Source organism: Pristiophorus japonicus, unplaced genomic scaffold (assembly GCF_044704955.1).
Source record: "Pristiophorus japonicus isolate sPriJap1 unplaced genomic scaffold, sPriJap1.hap1 HAP1_SCAFFOLD_317, whole genome shotgun sequence".
Lineage (NCBI taxonomy): Eukaryota > Metazoa > Chordata > Chondrichthyes > Pristiophoridae > Pristiophorus > Pristiophorus japonicus.
The window spans coordinates 291,089-319,031 of NW_027252966.1; the positions used below are offsets into that span (position 1 = coordinate 291,089).

At 45.6% G+C, this 27,943-nt stretch overlaps 1 protein-coding gene across 2 annotated transcripts; it reads right to left on the minus strand.

Moving 5' to 3' along the window:
* Positions 1 to 16,287: 16,287 nt before the first annotated feature.
* On the minus strand, positions 16,288 to 24,217 carry LOC139249518 (transmembrane protein 272-like). Of its 2 annotated transcripts, XM_070872442.1 has the most exons (5): positions 23,920 to 24,217; positions 22,684 to 22,787; positions 19,422 to 19,472; positions 18,526 to 18,729; positions 16,288 to 16,801 (listed from the first exon to the last, which is right to left on the minus strand). In XM_070872442.1, exons 2-5 carry the CDS (start codon positions 22,757 to 22,759, stop codon positions 16,596 to 16,598), a joined length of 537 nt encoding a protein of 178 aa, XP_070728543.1. In that variant the 5' UTR covers positions 22,760 to 22,787; positions 23,920 to 24,217; the 3' UTR covers positions 16,288 to 16,595. The 2 variants fall into 2 exon arrangements, with proteins under 2 accessions (XP_070728543.1, XP_070728544.1); XM_070872443.1 differs by lacking the exon at positions 22,684 to 22,787.
* Positions 24,218 to 27,943: the final 3,726 nt, after the last annotated feature.

The window sequence follows — 27,943 nt, forward strand, 5'->3', positions numbered from 1 at the left end:
GTCACAATGGTTTGAGCTTACAACACAGCCTTGTGGAGTTATTCTGAACTTAACACTGATAATGATTCTTTTGTTCATTTAATCACTCCTGCCTTCCACCCGATCACAGACTTTCCCTTTGTTCTTTCCTCCCCTCCCGCTCCTTTCCCTGTCTCTGTACTTGCTTCTGTAAACATAGAAACAGAAAATAGGTGCAGGCCCTTCGAGCCTGCACCACCATTCAATAAGATCATGGCTGATCACTCCCTCATTACCTCTTTCCTGCTTTCTCTCCATACCCCTTGATCCCTGTTGAATATATCCAGTGAACTGGCATCAACAACTCTCTACAGCAGGGAATTCCACAGGTTCACAACTCTCTGAGTGAAGAAGTTTCTCCTCATCTCGGTCCTAAATGGCTTACCCCTTATCCTTAGACTGTGTCCTCTGGTTCTGGACTTCCCCAACATCGGGAACATTGGGCCCAAGTTTCCACAAGAAAAAAAACGGGCGCCCCTCCGAGCTGGGCGCCCGTTTATCGCGCCTAAAACGGCGGCTAAAAAAATCCTCGGTATTCTCCACCGACTTACAGGTCCTGTGGCACTCGGCGCAGCCAGCACGTGCTGTGGGGGGGGGGCGGAGCCAGGTCCCGGCGCTGAAAACAGTGCCGGGACCTCTGCACATGCGCGCTACAGTCGGCACGCATGTGCAGTAGCTCCAGGCGCCGAACTGTGTGGGAGGGGCCCGAAGCACGCAGCCCCTAGCCCTGGCCCAATGGCCTCACTGGGGCTGCGTCAATGAGGCTTCTCCCACGGCCAGCTCCTGCTCCCCGCCCGACCAGACCCGACCCTCGCTCTCCCCACCCCCCCGGCGCCCCGCCGACCAGACCCAACCCAAGACCCGCTCCCCGCCCCGACCCGACCGAGACCCGACACCCGAGACCCGCTCCCCCCCCCCACCCCCGCCCCCGACCCGACACCCGCTCCCCCCCCGACCCGACACCCGCTCCCCCCACCGCCCCCGACCCGACACCCGCTCCCCCCCCGACCCGATACCCGCTCCCCCCCGACCCGACACCCGCTCCCCCCCCGACCCAACACCCGCTCCCTCCCCCGACCCGACACCCGCTCCCCCCCCCCGACCCGACACCCGCTCCCCCCCCGACCCGACACCCGCTCCCCCCCCCACCCACCCGACACCCGCTCCTGTTCCCCGTTCCCCCCCTTCCCCCCCTCCCCTTCCCCCTCCCTCCCTCCCTCTCTCCCTCTCTCTCTCCCTCCCTCCCTCTCTCCCTCTCCCCTTCTCTCTCTCCCTCTCCCCTTCTCTCTCTCCCTCTCCCCTTCTCTCTCTCCCTCCCTCTCTCCCCTCTCTCCCTCCCTCTCTCGCTCAGCGGCACGAAGAGCTGCAGAATTCTCCCTGGCTGAAGCACTTTCACACAGGTAGGAAGATGGTTTATTTAATCTTTTCTTGGCTTATAAATGTTTATTCAGGTTGGATTTATTTGTATAATATTTGTAGAAGTATAAATAAGGATTTATTGTCGAATTTAATGAGTTCCCTTCCCCCCCACCTCGTTCTGGACGCCTAATTTGTAACCTGCGCCTGATTTTTTAATGTGTAGAACAGGTTTTTTCAGTTCTACAAAAATCTTCACTGGCGCCATTCTACTTTAGTTTGGAGTACATTTTCACTGTGGAAACTTTCAAATCAGGCGTCAGTGGCCGGACACGCCCCCTTTTGAAGAAAAAATTCTGTTCTAAACTAGAACTGTTCTACCTGACTAGAACTGCAGAAAAGTAAATGTGGAGAATTGCGATTTCTAAAATAGTCCGTTCTCCACCAGTTGCTCCTAAAAATCAGGCGCGAATCATGTGGAAACTTGGGCCCAAACTTCCTGCATTTAACCTGTCCTGTCCTGTCAGAATTTTATATGTTTCTATGAGATCCCCTCTCATCATTCTAAACTCCAGTGAATACAGGCCCAGTCGATCCAGTCTCTCCTCTTATGTCAGTCCTGCCATCCCGGAATCAGTCTGGTGAACCTTCGCTGTACTCCCTCAATAGCAAGAACGTCCTTCCTCAGATTAGGAGATTAAAACTGAACACAATATTCCAGGTGAGGCCTCACCAAGGCCCTGTACAACTGTAGTAAGACCTTCCTGCTCCTATACTCAAATCCCCTAGCTATGCTGTACCTGCATGCCAACTTTCAATGGCTGATGTACCATGACACCCAGGTCTCGTTGCACCTCCCCTTTTCCTAATCTGCCGCCATTGAGATAATATTCTGCCTTCGTGTTTTTGACACCAAAGTGGATAACCTCACATTTATCCACATTATACTGCATCTGCCATGCATTTGCCCACTCACTTAACCTGCCCAAATCACCCTGCAGCCTCTTAGCATCCTCCTCACACCGCCACCCAGCTTAGTGTCATCTGCAAACTTGGAGATATTACACTCAATTCCTTCATCTAAATCATTGATGTATGTTGTAAGGAGCTGGGGTCCCAGCACTGAGCCCTGCAGTACTCCACTACTCACTGCCTCCAGTTCTGAAAAGGACCCGTTTATCCCGACTCTGTGCTTCCTGTCTGTCAACCAGTTCTCTATCCATGTCAGTACATTACCCCCAATACCATGTGCTTTAATTTTGCACACCAATCTCTTGTGTGGGACCTTGTCAAAAGCCCTTTGAAAGTCCAAATACACCACATCCACTGGTTCTCCCTTGTCCACTCGACTAGTTACATCCTCAAAAATTCCAGAAGATTTGTCAAGCATGATTTCCCTTTCATAAATCCATGCTGACTTGGACCGATTCTGTCACTGCTTTCCAAATGTGCTGCTATTTCATCTTTAATAAGTTATTCCAATAATTTCCCCACTACTGATGTCAGGCTAACCGGTCTATAATTACCCGTTTTCTCTCTCCTTTTTTAAAAAGTGGTGTTACATTAGCTACCCTCCAGTCTATGGGAACTGATCCAGAGTCGATAGACTGTTAGAAAATGATCACCAATGCATCCACTATTTCTGGGGCCACCTCCTTAAGTACTCTGGGATGTAGACTATCAGGCCCCGGGGATTTATTGGCCTTCAATCCCATCAGTTTCCCTAACACAATTTCCCGCCTGACAAGGATTTCCTTCAGTTCCTCCTTCTCACTAGACCCTCGGTCCCTTAGTATTTGCGGAAGGTTATTTGTGTCTTCCCTCATGAAGACAGAACCAAAGTATTTGTTCAACTGGTCTTCCATTTCTTTGTTCCTCATTATAAATTCACCTGAATCTGACTGCAAAGGACTGCTAATCTTTTTCTCTTCACAGATCTATAGAAGCTTTTGCAGTCAGTTTTTATGTTCCCAGCAAGCTTCCTCTCATATTCTATTTTCCCGCTCTTAATTAAACCCTTTGTCCTCCTCTGCTGAATTCTAAATGTTTCCCAGTTCTCAGGTTTGCTGCTTTTTCTGGCCAATTTTTATGCCTCTTCCTTGGATTTAACACTGTCCTTAATTTCCCCTGTTAGCCACGGTTGAGCCACCTTCCCCGTTTTATTTTTAGTCCAGACAGGGATGTACAATTGTTGAAGTTCATCCATGTGATCTTTAAATGTTTGCCATTGCCTGTCCACCATCAACTCTTTAAGTATCATTTGCCAGTCTATTCTAGCCAATTCACATCTCATACCATCGAAGTTACCATTGGCGTAAAAATAAAAAAGGGAAGGTGGCTCAACCGTGGCTATCAAGGGAAATCAGGGATAGTATTAAAGCCAATGAAGTGGCGTACAAATTGGCCAGAAATAGCAGCGAACCCGGGGACTGGGAGAAATTTAGAACTCAGCAGAGGAGGACAAAGAGTTTGATTAGGGCAGGGAAAATAGAGTTCGAGAGGTAGCTTGCAGGGAACATTAAGATGGACTGCAAAAGCTTCTATAGATATGTAAAGAGAAAAAGGTTAGTAAAGACAAAAGTAAGTCCCCTTCAGTCAGAATCAGGGGAAGTCATAACTGGGAACAAAGAAATGGCAGACCAATTGAACAAGTACTTTAGTTCGGTATTCACTAAGGAGGACACAAACAACCTTCCGGATATAAAAGGAGTCAGAGGGTCTAGTAAGGGGGAGGAACTGAGGGAAATCCTTATTAGTCGGGAAATTGATGGGATTGAAGGCCAATAAATCCCCAGGGCCTGATGGACTGCATCCCAGAGTACTTAAGGAGGTGGCCTTGGAAATAGCGGATGCATTGACAGTCATTTTCCAACATTCCATATACTCTGAATCAGTTCCTATGGAGTGGAGGGTAGCCAATGTAACCCCACTTTTTAAAAAAGGAGGGAGAGAGAAAACAGGGAATTATAGACTGGTCAAACTGACATCGGTAGTGGGCAAAATGATGGAATCAATTATTAAGGATGTCATAGCAGCGCATTTGGAAAGAGGTGACATGATAGGTCCAAGTCAGCATGGATTTGTGAAAGGGAAATCATGCTTGACAAACCTTCTGGAATTTTTTGAGGATGTTTCCAGTAGAGTGGACAAGGGAGAACCAGTTGATGTGGTGTACTTGGACTTTCAGAAGGCTTTCGACAAGGTCCCACACAAGAGATTAATGTGCAAAATTAAAACACATGGGATTGGGGGTAGTGTGCTGACGTGGATTGAGAACTGGTTGGCAGACAGGAAGCAAAGAGTAGGAGTAAATGGGTACTTTTCAGAATGGCAGGTAGTGACTAGAGGGTACCGCAAGGTTCTGTGCTGGGGCCCCAGCTGTTTACACTGTACATTAATGATTTAGATGAGTGGATTAAATGTAGTATCTCCAAATTTGCGGATGACACAAAGCTGGGTGGCAGTGTGAGCTGCGAGGAGGATGCTATGAGGCTGCAGAGTGATTTGGATAGGTTAGGTGAGTGGGCAAATGCATGGCAGATGAAGTATAATGTGGATAAATGTGAGGTTATCCACTTTGGTGGTAAAAGCAGAGAGACAGATTATTATCTGAATGGTGACAGATTAGGAAAAGGGGAGGTGCAACGAGACCTGGGTGTCATGGTACATCAGTCATTGAAGGTTGGCATGCAGGTACAGCAGGCGGTTAAGAAAGCAAATGGCATGTTGGCCTTCATAGCGAGGGGATTTGAGTACAGGGGCAGGGAGGTGTTACTACAATTGTACCTGGCCTTGGTGAGGCCACACCTGGAGTATTGTGTACAGTTTTGGTCTCCTAACTTGAGGAAGGACATTCTTGCTATTGAGGGAGTGCAGTGAAGGTTCACCAGACTGATTCCCGGGATGGTGGGACTGACCTATCAAGAAAGACTGGATCAACTGGGCTTCACTGGAGTTCAGAAGAATGAGAGGGGATCTCATAGAAACGTTTAAAATTCTGACGTGTTTAGACAGGTTAGATGCAGGAAGAATGTTCCCAATGTTGGGGAGTTCCAGAACCAGGGGTCACAGTCTAAGGATAAGGGGTAAGCCATTTAGGACCGAGATGAGGAGAAACTTCTTCACCCAGAGAGTGGTGAACCTGTGGAATTCTCTACCACAGAAAGTTGTTGAGGTCAATTCACTAAATATATTCAAAAAGGAGTTATATGTAGTCCTTACTACTAGGGGGATCAAGGAGTATGGTGAGAAAGCAGGAATGGGGTACTGAAGTTGCATGTTCAGTCATGAACTCATTGAATGGCGGTGCAGGCTCAAAGGGCCGAATGGCCTACTCCTGCACCTATCTTCTATGTTTCTATGTTACCTTTCCTTAAGTTCAGGACCCTAGTCTCTGAATTAACTGTGTCACTCTCCATCTTAATAAAATTTCTACCATATTATGGTCACGCTTCCCCAAGGGACCTCGCACAACAAGATGCTAATTAATCCTTTCTCATTACACATCACCCAATCTAGGATGGCCAGCTCTCTAGTTGGTTCCTCGACATATTGGTCCAGAAAACCATCCCTAATTCCCTCCAGGAAATCCTCTTCCACCGTATTGCTACCAGTTTGGTTAGCCCAATCTATATGTAGATTAAAGTCGCCCATGATAACTGCTGTACCTTTATTGCACACATCCCTAATTTCCTGTTTGATGCTGTCCCCAACCTCACTACTACTGTTTGGTGGTCTGTGCACAACTCCCACTAGCGTTTTCTACCCTTTGGTATTCCGCAGCTCCACCCATACCGATTCCACATCATCCAAGTTAATGTCCCTCCTTACTATTGCATATTGCGTTAATTTCCTCGTTAACCAGTAACGCTACCCCACCTCCTTTTCCTTTCTGTCTACCTTCCTGAATGTTGAATACCCCTGGATGTTGAGTTACCAGCCTTGGTCACCCTGGAGCTATGTCTCCGTGATGCCAATTATATCATATTCGTTAATTGCTGCCTGTGCAGTTAATTCGTCCACCTTATTATGAATACTCCTCGCATTGAGGCACAGAGTCTTCAGGCTTGTCTTTTTAACTCACTTTGCCCCTTTAGAATTCTGTAACATGTTTCAGTTCTGATGAAAGGTCAGAGGACTAAAATGTTAATTCTGTTTCTCTCGCCACAGATGCTGCCTGACCTGCTGAGTATTTCCAACATTTTCTGTTTGTATTCCTCATCTCCCCCTCTGGTTCTTTTGCCAATCATCTTCAATCTGTGTCCTCTGTTACCGACCCTCCTGCCAGTGGAAACAGTTTCTCCTTATTTACTCTATCAAAACCCCTCATATTTATGAATACATCTATTAAATCTGCTCTTAACCATCTCTGCTCTAAAGAGAACAATCCCAGTTTCTCCAGTCTCATCACGTAACTGAAGTCCCTCAACCCTAGTACCATTCTGGTAAATCTCCTCTGTACCCTCTCTCAGGCCTTCACATCCTTCCTAAAGTGCGGTGCCCAGAATTGGACACAATAGCCCAGCTGAGGCCTAACCAGCGATTTATAAAGGTTTACAATAACTTCCTTGCTTTTGTACTCAGATGTTCACTCGGGGCCGGGAGGATTTTTGGACGGGAAACCGGAAGTAAGGGTTTCCCACACGTCCTGCACAAATTAACCACAGGAGGCCTTTTCAATTTGTTCAACAGGTTTCCCGCCCGACAGCCTGCTGATCGAGGGGGTCCGATTGCGTGGAGTGGGCCTGAGCGTAACACTCCTACTCCACAAGCAGTGCAGGAAAGGCACTTGCCTCACAGATCAGGTCCTGCTCGCCTCCTTTTACCCTCTGGGAATCCCGAGGCCAGGGAATCCCATCCTCCACCCATTAAAAATAAAAATGCAGTTAAAAAGGAGGCACGCAGCCTCCGTAAAGGATTCTAGTGACCGACCCTCCTCCTGAGAGTGGGCTGGTCGACCCTGCCCCGCCTCAGTTAAAACCAAAAATGGGTGGGTTGATCTCGGCTTTGAGAATTTTACTTTCCCACCCGTTCAAATTCTCACCTTATGCCCAGGGTCGTCTATGCTTTTTATAAACAGCCGTCCCAACATGTCCTGCCACCTTCAAAGATTTGTGCATGCGAACCCATGAAGTAATGTCATTACATTTCTGACAAGGAACTGACTTCAATTTTTCAACACTCTTTAGATATGTAATTTGTGCCTGAAGACTAGAAGGTAGCCAATGTCACAGTTCTGTTCAAGGAGGGAGAGAGGGATAATCTGGGTAACAGTAGTGTGGTTGAGGGCGAACTCTTAGATTCCATCATTCTAGATAGAATTAGTGAACATACAGAAATGCATGGGTTAATCGAGAACAGCCAGCACAGAATTCTTAAATGCAAGTCCTGTTTACCAAACTGAGCAGAGGTTTTGACCTGACAGATTGTACTGATAAACAGGATGCAGTGTTTGTAGATTCTCAGAAGGCAGTTGTGATAAGATGGTTTACAGGAGCTTAGTTTAAAAAATTCGACCGATTGTTATAAAAGTAAATGTAGTCACATAGATAGAATGTTGGTTGAAGGATAGGAAAAGAGGGTTAGGATAAATGGGTGTTGCTCAGCTTAGAGAAGGGTTGGAATGTGATGGAATACTCTCCACTTGCCTGGATAAGTGCAGCTCCAACAATTCTCAAGAAGCTCAATGCCATCCAGGACAAAGCAGCCGCTTGATTGATACCTCATCCACCTCCTTCAACACTCACTCCCTCCACCACCGGCGCCCCCTGGCTGCAGTGTGCACCATCTACAAGATGCACTGCAGCAACTCGCCAAGGCTTCTTCGACAGCACCTCCCAAACCCACGACCTCTACCACCTAGAAGGACAAGGGCAGCAGGCCCATGGGAACACCACCACCTCCACGTTCCCCTCCCAGTCACACACCATCCCGAGTTGGAAATATATCGGCCGTTCCTTCATCGTCGCTGGGTCACAATCCTGGAACTCCCTCCCGAACAGCACTGTGGGAGCACCTTCACCACACGGACTGCAGCGGTTCAAGAAGACGGCTCACCACCATCTTCTCAAGGGGCAACTAGGGATGGGCAATAAATGCCGGCCTTGCCAGCGACACCCACATCCCGTGAATTAATGAAAAAAAGTGGTGTACCCTAGAGGTTAATGCTCTGTCCACTTTTGTTCTCGTTCTAAAATCAATGATTTGGACTCGAGCAGAGACACTGTATTATCCTAGTTTGCTGACAACACAAAAGAAGGAAGTTTGGCAGTGGTAGAGAGGATTGTTTTCTTGTTAATATTCATTCTCGGGATGTGGGTGTCGCTGACAAGATTGGCATTTATTGCCTATCCCTAGTTGCCCTGAGAAGATGAGGATGGCCTTCTTGAACCACTGCAGTCCGTGTAGTTATTCCTTGTAACAGTTTGATACAAATGAGTGGGTTGTCAGAGGGAAGTTAAGCGGGACTGGAATCACACAGACCAGGTAAGGATGGCATTGACCATCCATCGCCATCCTTTGCCCTCTCTCCCCCAAATTCCTCCCTTCCGCTGTTTAACTTCCCCTGGCTCTAATAGTGGATGCATTTTAGCCCTAACTACAAGTTCAGACTGCCAGCTTAAAGTTACCTGGCGCACAGCCCGTCCCCCGACCATGCCTGCTCTTTGTTTTCATCAGTGAACATGTAATCTTTACTCAAATTTGGCTTCCAAATGACTGAACTTCCCTGCCATCAAGTCTACGTTACTCTACTGTGATACTCAGGTGCTGTGACTCTGATCTGCTGTTCAGTTGCTTAAGTTTTAAGGTAACTTTGTCCAGCTTACAGCCCATCCCCACACTGAGCTTGTGATCGTCCTACTGGTTCTTCAGCTACAGTCAGTTTCCTGGTCAGAATTTCACTCTCCTGGGCCAAAGTCCATTTCTCTGCCACTTGTGGATCTTATAGTGGCCTCCAACTTCGCCACCATTTTTCTGCCCTGCGATCGATTCTGCACACCTCTTGCCTCTTCATTCCTGCAGAGATACTTCCAGCAGTGCATCCTCCGATACTGTACCCTTCAAATAGCTTCTGGACTCACTCGCCCTCCACACCTGTCTCCGAACTTGGACATCAGTTCGTCAATGCTCCAAGCCCATATCACACTACTGACACCAACTTTATTCCACCACGGGACCGCTGCCTTTAACTCTTGTCTCCTTCCTATTGTCTCCTCGCTAATCCCCATTTACTACCAGGACATACCTATTCTAATTTTGATGTGTCTGCGTTCCTCAAATTCTGGTCTCTTGAACATCCCTGATTTTAAGTGTTCAACCATCGGTGGCCGTGCCTTCAGCTGTTTGGGCCCTAAGCTCTGGAATTCCCTCCCTAAACCTCTCTCACCTCCTTTAAGAAGCTCCTTAAAACCTACCTCTTTAAACAAGCTTTTGGTCATCTGCGCTAATTTCTTCTTTTGTGGCTCGGGGTCAAATTGACCTGTTTTGACGTAACACAGATATTAAGTGCCTTGGGATGTTTTACTACGTTAAAGGCGCTGTATAAGTAAAAGTTATTATTATTATGTAACCACTCCTGTCTGCTCCCTCAGGTGGACGTAAAAGATCCCATGGCACTATTTCGAAGAAGAGCAGGGGAGTTATCCCCAGTGTCCTGGGCCAATATTTATCCCTCAATCAACATAAAAAAAAAAGATCATCTGGTCATTATCACATTGCTGTTGGTGGGAGCTTACTGTGCGCAAATTGTTGGCTGCTGCATTTCCTACATTACAACAGCGACTACACTCCAAAAGTGCATTGACTGTAAAGTGCTTTAAGACGTCCGGTGGTCATGAAAGGCGCTATAGAAATACATAAGAACATAAGAAATAGGAGCAGGAGTTGGCCATTCGGCCCCTCGAGCCTGCTCCGCCATTCAATGAGATCATGGCTGATCTCATCCTGGCCTCAACTCCACTTCCCCTTCCCTGCCCGCTCCCCATAACCCTTGACTCCCTTATCTTTTAATAATCTGTCTATCTCCACCTTGAATATATTCAATGACCCAGCCTCCACAGCTCTCTGGGGCAGAGAATTCCACAGATTCACGACCCACTGAGAGAATAAATTCCTCCCCATTTCCGTTTTAAATGGGCTGCCCCTTATTCTGAAACTATGTCCCCTAGTTCTAGATTCCCCCACGAGGGGAAACATCCTCTCTGCATCTACCCTGTCCAGCCCCCTCAGAATCTTATACGTTTCAACAATCCAAGTCTTTTGATGTAACTTGACTTTCCCCGAGTCCATTTTGACTGCCGTACCAGACTCGAGCCCAACACTTCTATTTACATTTTTTCTTTTCTCTTTATCCCTCTCTCGTGTCATCATGCCTCCTTTTATTTCTTCCCTCTCAGGTACTCTGCCTCCCTAATCCCTAACCCAACCCCTCAGCACTCCTCAACCTTCCTACCCTCCTGTCGCCGTCCCGGGTTTAACTCCCTCTTATGATAAGCCGACTGCTTCCTTCTGTGCCTCTCTTGGCATCCTCCGAAGAGCCCATCGAGGCACTAGTCACCGCCTCCTTACGAGCAGGAACCCCATGACCCATCCTACTCTCGACGACCTTCCCGACTAGTGCACCCGCTGGGGGCCTAATCTTGACAATCTCCTCGTGCCACTCACCCCTCCCAGCGGAGAATAAAATATCGGGCATTGGGATTTGTTTTGTACTGTTCTGTTAAAGAGCCAGTACACATAATGGTCTCTGTTGTAAACTGTAGTCTTGCAGTTGATAATCAGTTATATTGTTAAATTAATTAGACTGGTTTCATTTTTTCAGTACATGCTGCCTGTTTTAGTCAGGCTGAGTGAGTGCAAGAGAAAGAAAGATTTGCATTTCTGTAGCGCCTTTCAAGTCCACCAGATGTCCCAAAGCGCTGTACAGCCACTTTTTTGAAGTGTAGTCACTTATAATGTGGGAAACGCAGCAGCCAATCTGCAAACAGCAAGCTCCCACAAACAGCAATGTGATATTGACTAAATAATCTGCTTTAGATGTTGGTTAAGGGATAAATATTGGACAGGACAATGGCGAGAACTCCCCTGCTCTTCTTCGAAATAGTGCCATGGGATCTTTTACATCCACCTAACGTTTCGTCCAAAATACGGCACCTCCGACAGTGCAGCACTCCCTCAGCACTGCACTGGGAGTGTCAGCCTAGATTGATGTGCTTAAGTCTTGGCGTGGGACTTGAACCCACAACCTTCTGACTCAGGAGAGAACGATATACTTACTGAAGAAGCAGTAGGTTTTATAGTGCAAGTCAAACCCAAAAGATCTCAGTTGCAGTAGTCGAGCTTTACCTCATGAGATTTGCTCCCAGTTTAGATTGTCAGCTGTGCCTAGTTTGGGGGACGTCTCAACTCCCCAAAAAGTCACCTCTCTCTGCGGACCTCTCTAGCTGCAGCCTCCAAAAGGTACCATTCTGCTTCCTAACACCGCGGATTTACACAGCATCCAGTGAGCAGCAATCCCACTGTTACTAGACCAGGGCCGCTATCGGCTTGTGTGCTAAACCACTCCCCAGCCCATTCCATTTGTTCATATTTGTGGAAACAACAAGATCACCTTTCTTGCAATGATGGTGGTGTCATTTTTGTTTTGCTTTCTTACCAACTGAGCAGGATTGGGGAGGGCGGGGCATGTAGAGAACCAATAGTACCATCACTATGCTCCCTCTGTTAAATAACAGCCTCCTTGCCATCAAGGCCAGCAGTAGGTCCAGTTTGCCAATGGTCCAGCAAGAGATATGGAGCTTGGAATCCAACTTAGTCACAAGGTGAAGTGTACTTGTCACGGTTAGTCTGCTCTCCTCCAGCCCCTCGAGTAGCCAAGGCCCCCCCAACCCACAAACCCCACCAACCCCACCCCCACCCACAAACCCCCAATCCTCTCCTCTCTCCCCCCCCCCCCCCCCTCCTCCTCGTAACCTGAAGGATTGCATTTATTTTAGTTGCGTAACTTTTTTAGTTTGTGGTTTGGTCTCTGCAGGATGCAGAATTATTTCTGCTGCACTTGCTAATGTTGTAGTTCCACATAATTTCCCGTACTGACAATCGCCGTAGTTTGTGCAACAAGCCCAAGCTGTCCGTCCTACAGTACAAAGTCCTGCTGGTCCAAGGTGCCGAGCAGCACACCAGTACTCCTCTGCCTCACCCCTCCAATTGTCCATGTGGGAGCATGAAGGCCAAGTACTAACAGATTATTCCATGTAAGGGTAGCCCAGGAGTGCACAATCCTGTCCGGAGCTGCGGGGATTGTTGGGCACCTGTGACAGGGTCTGCGGTTCTCCTATCGGACTGTTCAGCCACCCAAGGACTCACTTTAAAAGAGTCAAAGCAAGTCTTCCTCGATTCCGAGGGATTGCCTACAGGTACAGACCACACCTCTATTATTCTCATCTCAAATCCAAGTACGCAGAAATTCCACTGGATAGTCAGCAACCAGGAAAAGAGAAAAACTTGCATTTATATAGAGCCTTTCACAACCACCGGACACCTCAAAAAGTGCATAACAGCCAATGAAGTACTTTCAGAGTGTAGTCACTAATGTGAGAAACATGGCAGCCAAATTGCACACAAGGTCCCACAAATAGCAAAGTGATAACGACCATATTAGCATCCTCAACCAGGCCAACATAGAAAATAGGTGCAGGAGTAGGCCATTCGGCCCTTTGAGCCTGCACCACCATTCAATAAGATGATGGCTGATCATTCACCTCAATACCACTTTCCAGCTTTCTCTCCATACTCCTTGATCCCTTTAGCCATAAGGGCCACATCTAACTCCCTCTTGAATATATCCAATGAACTGGCATCAACAACTCTCTGCGGTAGGGAATTCCACAGGTTAACACTCTTTCCAACTACTGCCCAGTCCACTGTCAATCCTTAAGTATCATTCGCCAGTCTATTCTAGCCAATTCATGTCTCATATCAAAGTTACCTTTCCTTAAGTTCACTCTCCATCTTAAGAATCCTACCATATTATGGTCACTTTTCTTTCCTTCCCCCTTTCCCCCTTCCCCCTTCCCCCCGGGGCCTTGCACAAGATTGCTAATTAGTCCTTTCTCATCACACAGTCTAGGATGGCCAGCCCTCTAGTTGATTCCTTGACATTGATCTAGAAAGCCATCCCTAATACACTCCAGGAAATCCTCCTCCACTGTATTGCTACCAGTTTGGTTAGCCCAATCTATATGTAGATTTAAAAAGTCACCCATGATAACTGCTGTACCTTTATTGCACACATCCCTAATTTCTTGTTTGATGCTGTCCCCAACCTCATTACTACTGTTTGGTGGTCTGTACACAATTCCCACTAGCATTTTCTGCCTTTTGGTATTCTGCAGCTCCACCCATACCAATTCCACATCATCCAAGCTAATGTCCTTCCTTACTATTGCATTAATTTCATCTTTAACGAGCAATGCCACCCAATCTCCTTTTCCTTTCTGTCTATCCTTCCTGACCGTCAATCCACAGCATTGAAGCACTGACCACACTTGTGAACAATGTAGCCTACCCAGCAGAGCTCATGCCGGACACGAGACGAGACTCCCAAAGCAAGCGCTCTACTCGGAACTCCTTCACAGCAAGTGAGCCAAAAGGTGGGTAGAGGAAACGTTTCAAGGACACCCTCAAAGTCTTTGATAAACTGCAACATCCCCACCGACACCTGGGAGTCCCTGGCCAAAGACTGCCCTAAGTGGAGGAAATGCATCTGGGAGGGCGCTGAGCACCTAGAGTCTCATCACCAAGAGCATGCAGAAAATCAAGCGCAGGCAGCGGAAGAGTGTGCGGCAAACCAGTCCCACCCTCCATGACTATCTGTCCCACCTGTGATGGGGACTGTGGTTCTCCTATTGGACTGTTCAGCCACCTAAGGAATCACTTTTAAGAGTGGAAGCAAATCTTCCTCAGTGCCGAGGGACTGCCTATGATGGCGTTACAGGTCAGTAGTAGGACCCTGAAAAGTTAAGCTTAATTAATGGGATTTTTAAAAAAGTATAAAACTTTAGTACCCAATTTATATTTTCAAAGTAAATGTACACTTAGAAAGCAGACATGTTAATGTTACAGACTGAAAAATGAACAAATGATTAGTGTTCCATGCCCCTTCAAAGGCTAAAAAAAAGGGCACAACACAGCAAGTGCTTTAGTCTTGCTGCTCCCTCCCAACTAAAAAAGGAGATTGAAACCAATTGCATCCCAGCCAGGATTTGGGGTGGGGGGGGGGGGGGGGGGGAGGAAAGAGGGTGTGCGCAGGGGTTAACTAGCTCAGTATGCCTAGGTTACACATGCATTAGAAATACCAGCAGCTTCTACTCAAACCCCTGGCTGTCGACACCAGATGAGGATAAAAGGCTATTTTCAGCTGCATGGGCCTCTGCTCCCAGAGCCTGCTTTGACTAAAGTCACTTGAAAGCAGCTGAACTATACTGGCATGGAACTATACTGCAACAAGGCTGTGTTAGATTGGTACTGCAACGAAAGTAAACATTATTCAAAGCCAATTTTGTGTTTAACTGTACTAATTTGACTGAGATGCTCTCCCCCAACGGCTTGTGAATTTACATCTCATCTGTTCAATACTGCTTGGACTAAATGTGTAGTGCAGGCAGGTTAAATGGATTCCAGGCTGTGCTCAATATTGTTCATGTTCAGCACAAAGGACTATTTCTGTAAAAGCATTTACTCCTGACAGCAATCAAAGGGCAATATTTAATTTGCACCATGTTAATTTAGCATTGCCAAGTCAAAACAGCAGACCCTCATCACTGGGAAAGGATGTGACTCTCCAGCCCATGGAGCCACACAATGGCTTAAACTAGAGCATCAGTTTTATGGGCAGGAAGGGAAAGGAGTGATTTCAATTAACGTACAACTCCTTGGATAAGGAAAACTGCTGCAGCTGGACCATGTCTAGCAGAGTAAGTGGGTCAGTCACTATGGAGCCTTCAGAGATAAGCAAGAGTATATATTTCTCACCTTACAGGGAACAGTAACCGTGATCATGTTACTGGACTAGTAATCCAGAGGCCTGGATTACTGATCAAGAGTTCAAATCCCATCACAGCAGCTGGGGAATTTAAATAGTTAGTTAAATAAATCTGGAATAAAAAGCTAGTATCAGTAATATTGATAATTAAACTACTGGATGGTCTTAAAAATCCATCTCGTTCACTAATATCCTTAAGGGAAGGAAATCTACTGCCCTTACCCAGTCTCACCTGTGACTTCAGACCCACAGCAATATGATGGACTCTTAACAGCCCTCTGAAATGGCCCAAAGCACAGCACTCAAGGGCAATAAATGCTGGCTTTGCCTACATCCTGTGAACAAAAAAAATTTTTCCAGAATGGGGCACAATAGCTGCAAGAAACTAGTTAAAGTTCAAATTAGTTGTAGGCACATGGATTCAACATGCAGCTGTGTTTCTGAATCTGTTGGACACCTAGTCAACTGCTGAAGGCCATATTGTCCAACACAATCCAATTTTTCTCCAGCACCCTTTATTATACAGCAGCTAGACAGATTCTTTGCACCGTCATGCAAATGTTCCACATACCACAGATTGTGTCAGATAGCACAGTTAGGTAGGAGCTAGTGCAATTCAAGGGAGATTGAACGTACAACTTCCTGCAGTTACAGGAAGCACCAGAGAGATAAGTCAACTCTCAAGCCATTTCTCAACCAGGAAGCCAGCTACTTCACTAGAAGTCTAATGGAGGTCAGAATCGGCCAGCTAGAATCTGTACCTTCAAACTAGTGTCTTCACTTTAACAAGACGTGTACCTGAAGCATGGTGCAGTAGGATTTACCTTTAAAAAACTCACTGAAAAGGACTGGAGTCAGTTAGTTAGAAGATACTGATTTATATTCTAAATATTACACATTGACATATCCAACAAGTTTTCTTTAAAAAACATACTGGTTTCAGAATTATATACACGAGTGACTCCAGTTTACTTACTTATAAAAAAAAAAAGTGTAGGGTGAAGATTGTGCGCAAAGAGCAACGTGAAGGTGAAGGTGCAGAGTTTTGTACAAGTGTTCAAAATGTACACTGCAAATTAGATCCAGCCAAATTTCTTCATCTACAAAAGCCAGGCACATTTTGCAGTGAGTAGGTGTAGATTTTCCATATTCAAACAAGGGAGCCCCTCATTTTAGGCCTTCAGCCCCTCTGCCCAATCCGCAAGCTTCCACCTAGAGCACATGCACAGAGCAAGCCGCAACAGCCTAGGAACAGGGCAATCCCCAGAAGGATGTAAGTGACGGTGGTGGTCCAGAAGGCAAAGAGATACAGGGTTTTAGCGCAGTAATTAGGCGAGGTTGTGTCAATATAATCCGGCTCGTAGATGCAGTAGATCCAAACATTACCTAGAACAGATACAAAATGGTATTTACTTCACAAGAATAACTTCACTGCCAAGAACAGCCAGCAATCACCTCTTCACCCCACCCAACATTTAGGAATTCTCTGACTGTCACATTTCCTCCTTCAGGATCTGACTTTTAGGGAATCTTTCATTTCAAAATGGACCACCAGTCCCATCTTTATCTCACCCCCTGGAGTTTGTAATATTCTGGCTGGTAGGTTTTGAACTGCAGATCTGAATTTGGTAAGAATACTCAATTTTCAGCACAGAAACAGGTCATTTGGCCCAACTGGTCCATGCCGGTGTTTATGGTCCCCACAAGCCTCCTTCCACCCCTCTTATCTCACCGTACCAACAGATCCTATTCCTTCCCTTATGCTTATCTAGCTTCCCTTTAGCACATCTATGCTATTTGCCTCAATCACTCCCTGGGGTAGCAAGTTCCACATTCTCACCACTCTGGGTAAAGATTCTCTTAATTCCCTATTGGATTTATTCATGGTCCCTAGTTTTGGATTTCCCCCCACAAGGAGAAACATGATAGCCTTTTTAAAAAGGCTTTCTCTTGGTTTGCTTCAAACAGTTCAAGCATAGGTGATACAAGTCATTTGGGAACTACATTGCTAATTAGTGCAGTTAACTGCATGAGCAGTCAGTCAACAATTCACTGGAATGGAACTAGTGTACTGATCTTTTACTGACAGCAATGGGCTCATCTACTACAGTGCAAGTCAACTGGAGATTTCCCCTCAATTTCCATAACCTGGGAAGGTTACAGGATTAGCTTCCCAAAACTACAAGTTAAGCATGTTTTAGTACAACCATTTCATAGGCTTCTTGCCTCTCCCCTGATCTTTTAGTAGGTCTGGGGTGGGTGGAGACAAAGGCTGCTCATTGACCACAGTGCCACATTGCAGCTAGATAGAAACACCAAGCACTGGGTGCATCAATTTGGAGAACAGTCCAAATTGTGTCAGTCAAAACTTCCATTCAGACTTGGCTAAAACCCAGGTCCCAAGTCAATGGACCAACCATTTTTGGATGGAATTTTGCATCATACATGGTGGTGGGGTGTCCAGACTACAGCCCATGGAGCACAAGTAGCCCCAAACCTTCCAATCTGATCCTGGAATCCCAGACTACTCCATTCTACTGCACAGATTTGATATGTTGGTTCAGCCAGTGACTTGCAAAAGTACTGTTGCAGTGCCAAAATCAGAACTCAATCTGTTATTAGCCATTTCAAGTTAAATGAAACATGGATAAATGAAGTCTCCCTCCTAGGGAGAGATTAAGGGCCTGATGGGCCTAGTTATGTTTATTCATGACATTACATATGATGGAGTATGAAAACATAGGACAGTATATTCAACAATGAAAGTATATATTTTGGTTATATTGCAATACTAGATTCCCATTGGTCCTGTTTTTCCTCATGTCTATTCTATTCAGGATCTTTCTTCCCCCCCACCCCCCCACCACATTTATTTGGTGGGCCTATGTTCTTTGGTGGGTCTGGGGCTGCAGCCCCATGGTTAATCCACCCCTGGTCCCTCCTCTTACAGAACCAACTCCCCTCTAGTACACTAGTGTAGCATCCTAATTGGAGAAAAACTAACCAAGACAATATTTCACAAGAAAATTCTGAACACAGCCAAATAGTATAACATGCAACTTTAAAAACAAGTTATACAACACAAGTTTCACTCTGGAGCCAAAGTTTACCTGTTATAAACCAGATTAAGGAGAACAGAGAGATTAGACTTTTCCAAACTCGGCCACATTTGTGGAAGGCCAAAATGTTACTCTCATCATTTGGGGCACATGAAGCCACTGATATCATCACGAAGAAAAGTGTAAAGCTTCCAGAAACAATTAGATAAATCGGGATCAAGTATTGCTTGGTACAAGAATCCAAATAGATGGTGCCTAGAATGTGAATGAAAAAAAAGTTAGTTTGTGCAAGCTTCATACAATTAGAATTGGTTCAGAATTCAAAGGATCAGGAGGCGGCCATTCAGCATTCACCCCCGAGCCTGTTCCACCATTCATTCAATCTCTATCCCTCGATACCCTTACCCAACAATGGGCGAGCGATCTTAGTCTTGAAAGCCTCAATAGTCCCAGCATTTACAGCCTTTTGGGTAGGAGAGGTGAAAACAAAAAAATTCCAGATTTCTGCTGCCCATCTGAGGGGGGCGGGAGGGGAGAAAGTGTACTTTCCAAATGGCCGAGCTTTAATTTTAAGATTTGCCCCTCATTCTTGATGCCCTGCTGGAGTAAGAGTTTATTTGCATCTACCCAATTGAATCCTTATCAGATTATCCCACAGCTCAAAAAAAGGTACTGGAACATCTTGGATTTTGATTTAGCTACTCAAACGTGATCAAGTCCTGAACTACAGATCCTGACAGTATTAACTGAAACAAGCTTGGTACAAGAATCTAAAGCCGCTTTATGTAGCATGACTAAATTGAACCAAAAACCACAACTAGATAATGTTCACATCTCCTCACCAAACAGGAATGGCATCAACACTTGCCAGAACTAAAAGTATAACTAGATGAGCAGTTTTAAATTCATGGCACCAATATGTTCATATAAAATAAAAGAAACCTCACCAATAGTAATGGAGGCAATTGCCAAGATAGACGTCATAATTTTCATGGACACTGCAAAGGAATTGAACAGGTTTTAAAATATATTACATTTGAATGTATTTGGTTCCAAAAACAACAGAATACAGCACAGAAGGTGGCCATTCAGCCCAGAGACTGCCCAAAGCTATTGGATTAGGCTCATTCCCTCATCCATACTATTGATTCTGCTACCATCAGGCAGTGCATTCCAGATCACAACTCACTGCATAAAAATATTTCTCCTCATCTCCCTTCTGGTTCTGCCATGTGTGTCCATAGCATTGTGCCATATATACACAGAGCAAGTGAGTGTAGATTGTAGGCTTGCCACTTCAGTCCAGTAGAAGGAATTATTATTTTTTTTTTTTTTATAAAAAGTATCAAAGTTATTTAAACTAGGTACAAAAACCAAGGTCAGGAATTTAGACAACCTTGGAGCTCTTCAGATGAAAGTGATGTTAGCCAAACACCCCAGAGATAGAAACATAGAAAATAGGTGCAGGAGTAGGCCATTCGAGCCTGGACCACCATTCAATAAGATCATGGCTGATCATTCATCTCAGTACCCCTTTCCCTCCATACCCCTTGATCCCTTTAGCCACAAGGGTCATATCTAACTCCCTCTTGAATATATCCAATGAACTGGCATCAACAATTCTCTGCGGTAGGGAATTCCACAGGTTAACAACTGAGTGAAGACGTTTCTCCTCAACTCAGTCCTAAATGGCTTACTCTTTATCCTTAGACTGTCCCCTGGTTCTGGACTTCCCCAATATCGGGAACATTATTCCTGTATCTAACCTGGACAGTCCCATCAGAATTTTATATGTTTCTATGAGGTCCCCTCTCATCCTTCTAAACTCCAGTGAATACAGGCCCAGTCGATCCAGTCTCTCCTCATATGTCAGTCCAGCCATCCCAGGAGTCAGTCTGGTGAACCTTTGCTGCACTCCCTCAATAGCAAGAACATCCTTCCTCAGATTAGGAGACCAAAACTGAACACAATATTCCAGGTAAGGCCTCACCAAGGCCCTGTACAACTGCAGCAAGACATCCCTGTTCCTATACTCAAAACCCCTAGCTATGAAGACTAACATACCATTTGCCTTCTTCACCACCTGCTGTACCTGCATGCCAACTTTTAATGACTGATGTACCATGACACCCAGGTCTCATTGCACCTCCCCTTTTCCTAATCTGCCACCATTCAGATAATATACTGCCTTTGTGTTTTTGTCCCCAAAGTGGATAACCTCATTTATCCACATTATACTGCATCTGCCAAGTATTTGCCCACTCACCTAACCTGTCCAAGTTATCCTACAGCCTCTTCGCATTTTCCTCACAGCTCACACCGCCACCCAGCTTAGTGTCATCTGCAAACCTGGAGACATTAGACAATTCCTTCATCTAAAATCATTAGTGTATATTGTAAAGAGCTGGGGTCCCAGCACTGAGCCCTGCAGCACCCCACTAGTCACTGCCTGCCATTCTGAAAACCACTGTTTATCCAGACTGCTTCCTGTCTGCCAACCAGTTCTCTATCCACATCAGTACATTACCCCCAATACCATGTGCTTTAATTTTGCACACCAATCTCATGTGGGACCTTGTCAAAAGCCTTTTGAAAGTCCAAATACACCACATCCACTGGTTCTCCCTTGTCCACTCTGCTAGTTACATCCTCAAAAAATTCTGGAAGATTTGTCAAGCACGATTTCCCTTTCATTAAGAGGGTCTGAAAAAAAGTCCTCAAGACTGGCTTGTGACATTGCCAAAGGCAAATTTGGAAAGACAATTTCACAGCATAACAAATCCATCAATACTGGATTGTGATCCTGGAGACCAAAGTGTTTCTCAACAACAGGCCCTCACTTGATGAGTAAACCAATATTCTCCATTTCTGCTTTCAGATTTACTAGATCACAACTGGAGAATTTTAGCTATGAGGAAAAATGCAATAGGCTGGGGTTGTTTTCTTTGGAACACAGAGGCTGAGGGGTGGTGGGGGAGATGACCTAATTGGTGTATAAAATGATGAGGGGCCTGGATAGAAAAGGAACCTACTGGCAGAGGGGTCAACAACCAGGGGGGGAAGAGATTTAAAGTAAGTGGCAAAAGGTTTAGAGGAGATTTGAGGAAACATTTTTTCATCCAGAGGGTGTTGAGGGTCTGGAAGTGCCGTAACCTACAAGGCTACAGACCACAAGCTGGAAAAAAAGACAGACGTGCTTTTATATAGCGCCTTTCATGACCACTGGACGTCTCAAGTGCTTTTGAAGTGTGGTCACTGTTGTAATGTAGGAAACACAGCAGCCAATTTGTTCACAGCAAGCTCCCACACACAGCAATGTGATAATGACCAGATCATCTGTTTTTGTTATGTTGATTGAGGGATAAATATTGGCCCCAGAACACTGGGGATAACTCCCCTGCTCTTCTTTGAAATAGTGCTGTGGGATCTTTTACATCCACCCAAAAACAGATGGTTTAATGTCTCATCTGAGCACTGCACTGGTGTGTCAACCTAGATTTATGTGCTCAAGTCCCTGGAGTTGGGACTTAAACCAAACCTTCTGACTCAGGCAGATGAGTTTTATTTACACAATATTTCCATCGTAAACTCTTTACTTCAGGAGGGATGAACCCGGAGGAATGAGTGGCAAAGATGCCAGGTCTGCCGTGCTGGTAGGTGATGGGAAACTCGCCAAGATAATGGCCAGTCATTTCAAGCTTGATTTCAACCTGGTTAAAGGTTTTGCCATTGTACACACCAACCATCTCGGGGAGGATGACCATGTCAAAGGTGCCTTAACCTCTGGTTTCTCCATGGGTGGAGCTTCCTTTTTGGTCTTGCGCAGCCTTTTTTTAGGAGGGACTGCTGTTTGCGACACAGACCCCTGTTCACACGCCTCCACTGACGGGCACAACACAACTTGCTGCCCACTGAGCCACAGCTGATGGGATTAGGCTGGATAGCTCTGTTGGCCCACATGGGCAAAATGGTCTCCTTCTGTGTTGTAAATTTCTATGATTCTATCACTAGTTGAGTTCAGTCAAGCACTCATCAGTTTTTAAAATGATGAAGCACTTTCATGAGCACAAAAATCAGATAAAAATTAAGCTCAAGATATAATATGCACAAAATTTGGAGCCAGTCACTTGGTCCACATCCAATACAGTGGTTCCATTTGTCCCAAGATTTACATTCATTAGACTGTCAAGAGAGCTCATTAAATAGTACCCGAGGCCGTTGGGGAAACTGGAGGCTCTTCGATGGTCTGGAGGAGTGGAGTGTACAGGCTACTTTCTATGTCCATGTTATCAGCCACTCCCTAGCCACAGCACCTAGGATTGGGGGGAAGAAAGAGTGTGTCCACATTAACAGGCAACAATCACCCCCACTTTTTGATGCTACCTTTAGGTTATTTGGTGCCCATTGGACAGTGTATACAAAGAAAGACAGACTCGCATTTACATTGCACCTTTCACGACTGCAGGACGTCTCCTCGCGCTTTACAGCCATTGAAATACTTCTGGCGTGTAGTCACCTGTTGTAACATACACTAATGAAGCCATTCACATTCCAACACCTAAAAACTCCGAGTTAGCACACCCACCGCTGATAGGAGGAGACCCAGAGGACCACCTTGTGAAGTCAGATTGGGAAACACACAAGGCAATAGATGCTGCCTGGCCTGTGCGTTTGCCAGCATAGTCTTTTTATTTTTCATATTTCTAGCATCGACAGTACTTCTCTTTACAAAGAGAGTATTGTGATGCCTTATCTTCTGCACAGCCAGCCACCCGAACTCTGGCCTTCACTTTCTTGCAGAAACCAGGAAAAAGAGAGAGAGAGAGTTGACAAAGGCACCCCTCGTTTATTACAAGAGGGTCATGACTGGCTCCTCCATTGTATTGCCAATGGGTAGTTGATAACCTGCCCTTGCTTCAAAAGAAAGCTGCTCAGAATGGACATTCCAGGAGATAGATCATGGTTTGGAAGTTTCAAGCTCCAGGACACAGTGCCTTATTCCCCCAGCCCTTTAAAATTGGCTTTGCATCTGATGTACACAAGTCCAGAATATACGCATTTTTAAAAAACCCTAAAAAAAAAAGGAAGCGAAACTCGTACTCGTGGGTTTTTAAGGCTACAGCAAAAATATCTGGTTTAACACCTCGACAGCGCGGGCTGACCTGACAAGGAGGCAGTTTGCAGGCAATTCCAGATGTTAACAGGGGACCGGGATCATTAACAGCTGGGGGGGGGGGGGGGGGGGGAAAAGAAAGAGAGAAAGACGAAAACAGCCTGGGTCCTGCAATTCGTAAGATCTTACGAGTGTGCATCAAGTCATATGATTAGGTCATGGGGTTCACAATGCCAGTTTGTAATGAAAAGGTCTATAAATTGACAAGTGCACTTTTCACTGCTGGACAAAACAGGCGAGAAACTAGTTGGTATTGGAAAAAAAAAAGTTACCTGCACCAACGGACCCGGATCTTGTTCCCAAATGTTTAAGGCAATCCTGCAGAAAGAAGATTTGGAAATGTGAAGTCGGGTTTCTTCAGACAGATGATTGGCGTGGGTCACTTACAGGGAACAAAAGCCAATCCGTGGGCAATACTCGGCTCTTCCTCCACCAATAGAAAAAAAAAAGAGCGCAAAATTATAGAAGAAAACGCTCTTCCAAACCAGAACTATTCGATTCGATTTTCGATTCGAAGGCCCTCTGGATTGACAAGCGGGACGACTTTATTTTTAAAGAAAGTAGTTGAAATTAAGATGAAACTGCTGGCTAAAACAGGAAGAGCAGTTCAGAGTTAAACTCGTAAGCAAACGGAGATTAAAAATGAGTTGCGAAAAGTAGCCCCACGTTATCAAAACATCAACCACTTCCTTCACATAATTTGTCAGACTGTTACCAACTTACACTGCCTTGTCCAACGTTGTGCAAAGAGCAGATTGCAATCGTAGTTCGTGGTCCACCCGATCACTTATTAATGTCCCCTTCCCACTTCTTCAATCCCCAAATTCTCGTGTTTAATTTTATTTTTAAATTGGGTCCTTATAAAGAACCACTCAAATCGCACCTGGAGACTCGATCATGCACAGATCCGTTTGAGAATTTACTTGGAGTGAGAGTGAGAGAGTGAGAGAGTGAGAGTGAGAGTGAGAGAGTGAGAGAGTGAGAGAGTGAGAGAGAGAGTGAGAGAGTGAGAGAGTGAGAGAGAGAGTGAGAGTGAGTTAGTTTCTCAGTTGCCACAGTTATGTCTCTTCTAATAAATCTTTTTAACCTTTTTTTTGGATGGACCAATAAGAGTGGCAATTGGCTGCCCCCAGGGTTACCAAACAAAAATTATCACAAGTTCCCCTTTTAGGACACCACCAATATGGGATTGTCCCGATACCCAAAATAAAGAATAAAGACTTGCATTTCTATAGCGCCTTCACGACATCCCGAAGTGCTTTACAGTCAATGAAGTACTTCTGGAGTGTAGTCACTGTAGTAATGTAGGAAACACTGCAGTCAATTTGCACGCAGCAAGCTCCCACACACAGCTATGCGGTAATGAACTGATAATCTGTTTTTAGTGATGTTGATTCAGGGATAAATATTGGCCCCAGGACACTGGGGGATAACTCCACCTGCTCTTCTTCGAAATAGTGGTCATAGGATCTTTGAGAGAGCAGACAGGACCTTGGTTTAACGTCTCATCCTGAAAGATGGCACCTCCGGCAGTGCAGTACTCCCTCAATACTGCACCGGAGTGTCAGCCTAGATTCTTGTACTTGAACCCATAACCTTCTGACTCAGGCACAACTCTTTTTGGGGAGTACAAAATAACATTAGATCGAGTGTCCCCCAATTCTGGAGGACACTCCAGACACTTATGACAGCCCTCTTTTTTATTTATTTATTTATTTATTTGTATTTTTGTAGGGTTTGACTCAGGCACAAGTGCTACCCACTGAGCCACAGCTGACACAGCCAAGATAAGCATCAAGTGCCACAACAAATTACATTTATACAGTGCCTTTAACATAGTAATTGTCTGTGCCTCTTTCTCTTTTTTTTGTGCTCTCGAACTTTCTCTCTCTTGTCTTTCTTTTCCCCCGCTCACTACTTTCTCTGGCTCACTAGGACCATTTCTCAAGTTTGTCCTCTCTGCTTTGCTGTCTCCCTGCTTTTTGTTCTCTCTATTTTCTTTTGATTTCTCTCTCTTTCTCCCTCCTTTGTTTTCTCCCACTCCTTTTATCTGTTTTTTCCTTCTCACGTGAACCATGGTATCATTTACAGATGTACAAATTTAGCCCATTTGCTAATTCAAGAGAACCCTGGTGTAAAAGAAACTCCACCAAGTCAAAGCAGTTCTGCCCAGTGTTTGATAGGAGGTAGGGTCATTTATTTACATGTAAACATAAGAACATATGAAATAGGAGCAGGAGTCGGCCATTTGGCCCCTTGAGCCTGCTCCGCCATTTAGTAAGATCCTGGCTGATCTGATCTTGGGCTCAGCTCCACTTCTCTGCCCGCTCCCCATAGCCCTGACCAATGGATCCACTACAGACCCAATCCACGTCAGGACCGGGATCAAACAAGGCAGCATCATTGCACCAACGCTCTTTTCGATCTTCCTTGCTGCAATGCTACATCTCACCCTTAGCAAGCTCCCTGCAGGAGTGGAGCTAAATTATAGAACAAATGGGAATCTGTTCAACTTGTGCTGCCTCCAGGCCAGATCTAACATCATCTCATCTTTTGTCATCGAACTACAGTAGGCAGATGACACTTGCGTCTGCGCACACTTGGAAGCTGAACTCCAAGCCATCGTCAACACCTTCACCGAGGCGTATGAGAGCATGGGCCTTACATTAAACACTCATAAGACAAAGGTCCTCTACCAACCCCTGACCCCGCCACACAGCACTGCCCCCCGATTATCAAAATCTATAATGAGGCCTTGGACAATGTGGACCATTTTCCACTCATCAGGAGCCTACTGTCAGCAAGAGCAGACATTGATGATGAGGTCCAACACGACCTTCAGTGCGCCAGCATAACCTTCGGTCGCCTGAGGAAGAGAGTGTTTGAAGTCCAGGACCTCAAATCCAGCATCAAACTTATGGTCTACAGGGCAGTAGTGATACCCGCCCTCCTATATGGCTCAGAGATGTGGCCTATATACAGCAGACACCAAATGCTGGAGAAGTACCACCAGCGCTGCCTCTGCAAGATCCTGCAAATCCATTGGCAGGTTAGATGCACCAATGTCAGTGTTCTCGCTCAGACCAACATCACCAGCATCGAAGCATTGACCACACTTGATCAACTCCATTGGACCACATCATTTGTATGCTCTGCACGAGACTCCCAAAGCAAGCGCTCCTAGCAGAGCTTCGGCATAGCAGAGGAAACGCTTCAAGGACACCCTCAAAGCTTCCTTGATAAAGTGCAACATCCCCCCGACTCCTGGGAATCCTTGGCCCACGACCGCCCAAAATGGAGGAAGAGCACTGAGCACCTCGAGTCCCATCGCCGAGAGCAAGCAGAAACCAAAGGCAGATAGCGGAAGAAGCGTGTGTCAACTCAGGCTTTCCCACCCACCCTTTCCTTCAACCACCATCTGCTCCACCTGTGACAGAAACTGAAGGTACCGCATTGGACTCCTCAGTCACCTGAGAGCTCATTTAAGAGTGGAAGCAAGTCATCCTCGACTCCGAGGGACTGCCTATGCTGATGATGATGATTCCCTTATCGTTCAAAAATCTGTCTATCTCCACCTTAAATATATTCAATGACCCAGCCTCCACAGCTCTCTGGGGCACGGAATTCCACAGCTTTACAACTCTGAGTGAAGAAATTCCTCATTTCAGTCCTAAATGGGCGACCACTTATTCTGAAACTATGCCCCCTAGTTCTAGATTCTCCCACGAGTGGAAACATCCTCTCTGCATCTACCCTGTCAAGCCCCCTCAATATCTTATACATTTCAATAAGATCACCTCTCATTCTTCAAACTCCAATAAGTATAGGCCCAACCTGCTCAACCTTTCTTCATAAAAGTCAACCTCTTCATCTCAGGAATCAACCTTGTGAACCTTCTCTGCCTCCAATGTAAGTATATTCCTCCTTAAATAAGGAGACCAAAACTGTACGCAGTGCCCTAGGTGTGGTCTCTCCAATGCCCTGTACAGTTGTAGCAGGACTTCTCTGCTTTTATACTCTAACCCCCTTGCAATAAAGGCCAACATTCCATTTGCCTTCCTGATCACTTGCTGTGCCTGCATGTATCTTTTTGTGTTTCATGCATAAGGACTCCCATAAATAAAGACTTTAATTTATATAGCGCCTTTCACGACCACCGGACATCCCCAAAGCGCTTTACAGCCAATGAAGTACTTTTTAAAGTGCAGTCACTGTTGTAATATAGGGAAACACTGCAGCCAATTTGCACACAGCAAGCTCCCACAAACAGCAATGTTACAATGACCAGATAATGTC